The 7,370-nt window shown below is 38.2% G+C and overlaps 1 protein-coding gene across 1 annotated transcript; it reads right to left on the bottom strand.

The window, feature by feature from the left end:
- Positions 1–3,004: 3,004 nt before the first annotated feature.
- LOC114623490 (olfactory receptor 9Q2) lies at positions 3,005–3,949 on the bottom strand. The gene has a single exon (XM_028770156.1). The coding sequence runs from the start codon at positions 3,947–3,949 to the stop codon at positions 3,005–3,007; it is 945 nt and encodes a 314-aa protein (XP_028625989.1).
- Positions 3,950–7,370: the final 3,421 nt, after the last annotated feature.

The following is a 7,370-nucleotide window of genomic DNA, read 5'->3' as shown; positions in this document are numbered from 1 at the left end:
CGCCATCTTCACTTTTGCACACACAGGTTATATACACAAAAAGGCAGGATGTGGGGAAGGAGATGAAGAAGGAATGTGGGTGTTCAGGGGAATACAGATTTTTCAGGGGGAGTACAGATCTCTTCCAGAACAGGGTGTCAGCTGGGTGAAGGTTCAGGGGACAGCACACTATGACTCTGCCTATGATTCACTTGTCTTTATCTAAGTTGGTACTATCCACCAAGGTCACCTATCTACAAGGCCTATGAGTAGCCAGGCTTGGCAGCCTTCCACCAAACCTGTTAGTTTACAATAACTTCCAGCTATCTGTTTCAGTGTTTTTTCCACAGAGACCCAAGACTTGATGCTAGCAGGCATGTATGTCAGGCCTATTGCTGATTTTAGGTGTATGGCTGATTTTAGGCCTTCAGTGTATAAGCAGGGCTGCTCCCGACATGGGTAAGATTCTGCACAGTGCTTTACCAACCTAAGACAGAAGTGCATTGCTTATGATAATGTATATTCCACAATGGGTAAAGAAGGCTTTCTTGTCAGAATGACCTAAGACAAGCTAAGTCTGGTTTATGATATAAAAAGGGGTAGATGTGGAGAGTTTTGGGGGCTGTCTGGCAGGATTCTGAAATAGGCCAAGGACAAGAAAATAAACTGTAGGCAGGAATCTGACATTAGGCTGGAACAGAGAAGTAATTTTAGGCAGAAATCTAAATCCTAGGCTAGATCAAAGAAGAAATTTCAGGCAGGAATCTAAGTCTTAGGCTAGAACAAAGAAGTAATTATAGGAAGAAATTTAAATCTTAAACTAGAACAAAGAAGTAGGCTTCAGACATGAAAATGACTGGGCTAGAACAGGGAAGTAGGCTCACATATTTTCCTCATTCTTATAAGCCCTTAGAAATAGTGATCCCAGGAGTGATAACAGGACTCTGTTTATTGTTTATACATGTTTTTTGACTATCTGGGTTTATTGTCTTAGTAGTTCCTTGACTATTTGCATCTATTGTATTGCTAGTTTCTCAATCTAGAACTGACCTTAATACTTGCATGTAATTTAAACAGTATAAAGGCAAAAATAGAGGAGGAGGGATGGGATAGGAGATTAATGGGGGGGGGATGGGGAAGGAAGATGGCATCTGAAATGTAAATAAATAAAATACTGAATAAAAAAAAGAAAAAAAGGAAAAGAAAGGGAAAAAAGAAGATGATGTAGACAGGGGATATTAGCATAGGATACACTTTGTGAGGTCACTGTATCCCAATCCACGGTGTCATCTGTGCAAAGACAGGAGCAAAAGCATGTACTCTGACATCTGTCATCAGTACAATTTCCCCTTCATTCTTTCTTTGATGCATACCCACCAAACACTCTCTTAATCTACTTGATATATGCCTTTAATATAAAAGTTCATATCAATTAGAAGCTGCTGTTTCCTTATTTTACACATATAAATTTCTTAACTTTCCATACATACATACAAAAACACAAACACACAAGTACGCACACTGAAATATGAGCCTTTGGGGGCTATAAAAATAAGTACTGGGTCTGACAGTGGTGGTAAGAGCAGAGTTGAGTATCCTTGGAGCAGTTTTCATTTGTATTGATCACTTTGGATAGAATCATCAGTATTATCAGCTAGTTTCTATCAATGATTGAACTAACACAAGTAGTAAAGAGGGTACTGTGACAAACAGCATACTCCTGGGTACCACTGGCCTGTATCTGAAATGATGTGCTTGGGAGTTAAGGAAAATTGCCAAATCCACAATGTCACTTGCTCTCCATAGAATTTGCTCTTTCTTCCCACCCCAAAACAAGTAATCAGTGATGTAGAAACAGGAAATGGTGAGGGGTGGTAGAATATTTCCTGGTGGAAAGCTTGCCAATGTGACATTTTTCCATATGTATAATATCCACTGTATGAGGAAGACAATGTACAGTGAGGAAGCATCTTACATGTTTCTCTGAAACGCTTTTAAGTTCTGATGTCTCCTTTCAGAAGAAGGGAAGGGGCATGGACTGCAGTGTGAGCTCAAGAAAGCTCATGAGCTGAGGGATGGCCACGCAGCTCTTTACTGTGCATCCCAATCCTGTGCAGAAATACCAAAAGCAGAATGCATCTGTTTTTGTCTTTTTATGGAAGTCCCTGAAGATCTGAGGTGGTTATCGTATCTTTAGGTTAAAACAGCCCTGGTTCATTTATTCAATAAATATTTTATAAAATTCACAAACTGTTTCATCTGAAGCTGTTTCTAGAAATTTCATATCTTGGTCTTACTGTAGGTACATTTTAAGTTTGTCTTTGTATCAAAAATATATTTTATTTGACATTTTTTATTTACATTGCAAATGTCATCCATTTCCCAGTTTCCAACCACCCTCAAAAACCCCCTGTCTCGTGCGCCCGCGCCCGGCTTCCATGAAGGTGTCCCCCCACCCTCCCACCCACTCCTGCCTCCCCACCTTGGCATTCCCTTACAATGGGGCATTGAGCCTTCACAAGACTAAAGTCCTCTTTTCCTATTGATGCCTGACAAAAGCCATCCTTTGCTACATATGGGGCTGGAGCCCACTCATATATTGGAACCTCAAAAATATAATTCTGTCAAATGAATTAATCTACTCAATTGTTAGGAAACTTAAGTGCTGATGAAGTTGGAAAACAATGGTCAACTTTGAAACTTAGGAATAATTCATTCACATAATAAATTTGCACTGAATAGATTTTATTTTTGATGATTCATATGTTATGCACATGAAATAATAAAATATTATGTTCTCACAACATCTATTGTCCAATTGTGAATATAGGTCAACATCACACATATAAAACATTCACATAATTCAAATGATGACAAGAAGTACATAAAGTAATAGGTCAAAAAGTAAAGATGGAATGTTTAGTCCAACTTTGAGTCCAGGAAAGCCTTCCAAAATGAGTGATATATAAGAAAAAATAAAACAAAAGTAGAAACAGAAGGAAGATGTTGCTTGATAAAAGAGTAACTAGGATGCCCTGGAAATCTTAGATCTTCTCAGAGATTTCATAATGGCCTCTTTTACCTCTTTATTCCTCAGGCTGTAGATGAGTGGATTCAGTAATGGGGTCACTACTGTATAGAACACAGACACAACTCTGTCCCTCTCTGAGAACTGGTCTGTATTATCTCTCAAGTACATGAAAATAAGGGTGCCAAAGAAGAGAGCTACAGCAGTGAGGTGGGAGGTGCAGGTAGAGAAAGTTTTGGCTCTGCCTCCAGCTGATCGGATCTGCATGATGGCCACAATGATAAACAGATAGGACACAAAGATCACCACAATGCAAGCAGGCATGACAAAAATGGCAAAGACAATTATAACCACCTCCTGGATGTAGCTGTCCCCACATACAAGTTTTAACAATGGGGGAAGGTCACAGAATATGAAATTTATCTCACTGTTTCCACAGAAGGAGAGAGTGAAGGCTGTGACGGTCCGAATAAAGCCACTGGAAAAACCAGCCACATATGCTCCAGTTACCAAACCTACACGGGCCTTCTCGGTCATGATGGTGACATAAAGCAATGGATGGCACACAGCCACGTAGCGGTCATAGGCCATGATTGCCAAGAGGTAGCAGTCAATGGAAGCAAAGAAGGTAAAGAGGAAGAACTGAACTGCACAGCGAACTTGAGAAATGGTGGAGCCATGTTCCCACAGCACGGCCAGCATCTGAGGGATGATGACAGAGGAGTAGCAGATGTCTACAAAGGAAAGGTGGCTGAGGAAGAAGTACATTGGTGTTTGAAGTCGGCGGTTGTTCTGGATTAGAATGATCATTCCTGTATTCCCCAGCAGAGTGGAGAGGTAGAAACTCAAAAATAAAAGGAAGAGAGGGAGCCTCCACTCAGGATGTTCAGTAAATGCAGTCAGAAAGAACTCAGTCACAAAGGTATAATTTCTGCCAGCCATCCATCGAGGAGTTTACCTGTGAGGGCTAAGACAAGATGGAAAGAAGAGAACTTCACAATAGAAGAATAAGCCATTTGGAGTAATAGGGTGTAAATTAAGCCACTGATAGTACTCTTTTACTACAACAAAGTTTGCAGACTAAGGAAAAATTAGAGAAATGCAGACCTCACTCTAAGATAAAATGTCATGAATACTTCTATTATAGTAGGCATGGAGAATAAGTAGCCCTCGGACTTACAACCCAGATCTGGTACAACTGCTTTCCAATTAGCTACATGATATTATACTGGACACTTAACCTGTCTGAGCCTTCATTTCTCCTGTCAGAAGAGGCTAATCTATCCATGTGCTTATGAAATGCTATGCTAATTAGTTATTCCTGTCTGAAAGAACTGCAGGGTCAAAAATGAAGAAGAGCCTGAGGGAAAGGAGGTGGCATGACAGGCCCAAATTGGGATCTAGTTTAAAAGAAAGCCCCAAGGTCTGACACTATTACTTATTCTATGATGCGCTTACAAACAGAAGCTTAGCATGGTTGCCCTCCAAAAGACTCAGCTGAAAAAGTCAGATGCAGATATTTACACTCAACCAGTAGACAGAAACTGGTGACACCAACACATATACAACAGAGGTCTTCTGGGCCTTGACTCAGTGAGATAAGATGTACCTAACCTTCAAGAAATTTGAGGACCCAGGGAGTGGGGAAGTTTGGTGGACTGGGGGTAGGAGATGGGGACATCCTTTTGGAGACACTGGGAGGTGGCTGGAAGTATGGGATGTGGAACAGTCAAAGGGTGCCCAGGAGGGGGATTAAAAACTGGACTATAAAAAAAAATTGAAAATAAATAAATAAATAAATAAATAAATACCAGATGTAGTACACTAGAAAGCTAAAATCTCCACATAGACTTAAAGTTCCTTGTTTAAATTTTTAAATGAGCTTCTTTTGTTAGATTCTTCTCAGTTCAATTTAACTTCAATAACTGGTGTGACTATATGCAAAATTTTTTTCATATTAATATGCCATTACTAATTTAATTCATCTTTCATGTGAAAGTAAAATATGAAATACTCAGACATGTGATCCCCAAATATTATCTCACAAAGAAAAAGAGAGACTTAAGGGTTCCTAGACCCTACCATCCCAAGAATTTTAAGTGCCTGTAAACCTACATTTATGTAGCATACAGCACCAAAAAGCCCTAGAGAAGTTCTGTTCTCAACAAGATATTGAGAAACCTAGATTCATTTATTTTCATATAGGTGAATTACAAAAGTCATAATTTAATGCCTATCTACCAAATACCCACAAATATATACTCATATATAGCTTTGTATCTAAGCCCCAGAACTTTTGTGTGCCCAACATATTTGTATAAATAACATAATGAAAGCTTATCACACTGATAGTTTTATATGTTCTACTTGATCACCATCAGTATAAGAATATATACAACATTATTTCTTTTTAAGGGTATGTGGTATCTTTTAATTCCTTGAAAAATATTCTTTCTACTTATGGTATAACCTTTAATAAAATTACATTTAGTGACTAGAGAATTTCTTTCACCATTCTTATCCAAATGAGAATTTTATATTCTACAGACAAAACAGTATTATCCAAAGGAAAAAAAATCTATTATTAATCAGCAAGGGTCTGAACTTGAAGAAATATTTCTGTTTTCAGTTTATCAGTATGAATTTCTAACAAACAGCTGCTGTACTAATTCAAGCTGGCTGTAAAAAAAAAAGACTGTATATAAAAATGCATGTGTTAACACTGGTATTAACCTTGCAACCACGATAGCAAATATCAGCTTTTACAGGTTTCTAACAAAACCCTATGAGAATTGATTGATTATCCTTAACGCCCCTACTAAAGGTAGTTTAATAATGAATATACATATTTGAAAGGGAAATAAAACAAAAATTTGCAACCTAGTATTGGTGAAAATTAATGGAGAAGTCTGAATGAATGGATTTGGGAGTCCTTGAAAAAATCCTACAACACTGTTGTAAAGAATGTCTTTGGTGATTAGAACAACAAATGGTACTAAAGCCAGGCTAGTGTTGAGCTGAGCTGATGCCCAACAATTGAAAATAAAGAAAAACTTAGATGTACAAATTGTGAACTGTTTTTACCTGATTCTGTTAATGTCTTTCTTCTTGGTGTGGCATTTTTACCTATGGCCTACCACCATTTCAGGTAATTCTGGCATCCAGTTCAGAAGGCAGGGCCTTGAGCAAGTCACGCTTCCTTTCTATTTTTAATTCCCATGCCTCTCTTTCCCTTTTCTAAAGGTGCAGCATTTTCCGATAGTCATTGCATTATGGTTGAGATGGGATACAGTCTGTTTTTCATGTTTTAATCTCACTGCAAGGAACATCTCTCTTTCCTCTCATCATGATCAAACAACACATCCCTGACCCTAGTTTCTTGCAATTGCCTCAGACTCCTGACTCAGTAGCAAGACTTAGGAGACCAGCATGTGTCTCTAAGCTTCTCATTTGAATCATTCTGAATATAAGCTTCTTGATATGCATCTTATAGTCAGTATCAAAGTGCTACAGTTTAATTAGCTCCCAGGGTAACTCTCCAGGGAAGATGACTGGGGACATCCTAACAAGGTCTAATATATTCAAAAATTGCTCTCTAATTTCAAACTCTCAAATCCCCACATGTCACACTACCACTCAGTAGAGTGTACTAGACCTGGTTAAGATGCTTGTCTTCTAACTATTTTGTACCAAAAGTAATCCATTTTTGAAGGTCTGATACATTTCCCTTTGTTGCTACTCTAGCCAGCTATGACTTGGTCACAAAATGATGCTGTTCCTCAAGCAAGAGTTCTTGCTTGCCTTGACCAAGACATACTAGAATATGTGACTTTGAAAGTTCATCATTTAGTGAATATTATCAAAGCACAGTAAATACATATATAAAAATATCAGGGAATGTATGAATGATGTCAATACTTATAATTCCAGAACTCAGGGAGTAGAGGTAGGAAGACTTCTGGAAATTCAAAGTCAGACAAGAATACACAAATTACATTGAGGCCTTAGTTCAAGAGAAATAGAGAAGGTGAGGTCGGTATGTCCTATAAAACTCATTAATTTGTAAAGCCGATATATTTTTATTTGGCAAAAGCAGAGAATGAAGCATGAGGAATCCTAAGAGGTATTATGGAGCTTGGGAATTAGGAGGCAGTGAATTAACTTTCTATGGAAAAAAAAAACATAGTAAATCCTAAGGGTAACTGTAGCCTTCATCACACCGTGTGTGTGTGTGTGTGTGTGTGTGTGTGTGTGTGTGTGTGTACGTATGTATGCATGTATGTATGTATGTATGTATGTATGTATGTATGTATGTATGTGTGTATGTATGTATTCACCTCTCAAACATTGTTTCTTTCCTGGT

Source organism: Grammomys surdaster, unplaced genomic scaffold (genome assembly GCF_004785775.1).
Source record: "Grammomys surdaster isolate TR1022 unplaced genomic scaffold, NIH_TR_1.0 198, whole genome shotgun sequence".
Taxonomy (NCBI): domain Eukaryota; kingdom Metazoa; phylum Chordata; class Mammalia; order Rodentia; family Muridae; genus Grammomys; species Grammomys surdaster.
Note: the sequence above shows the minus strand (reverse complement) of the source record. Positions and strands in the feature narration are given on the sequence as shown.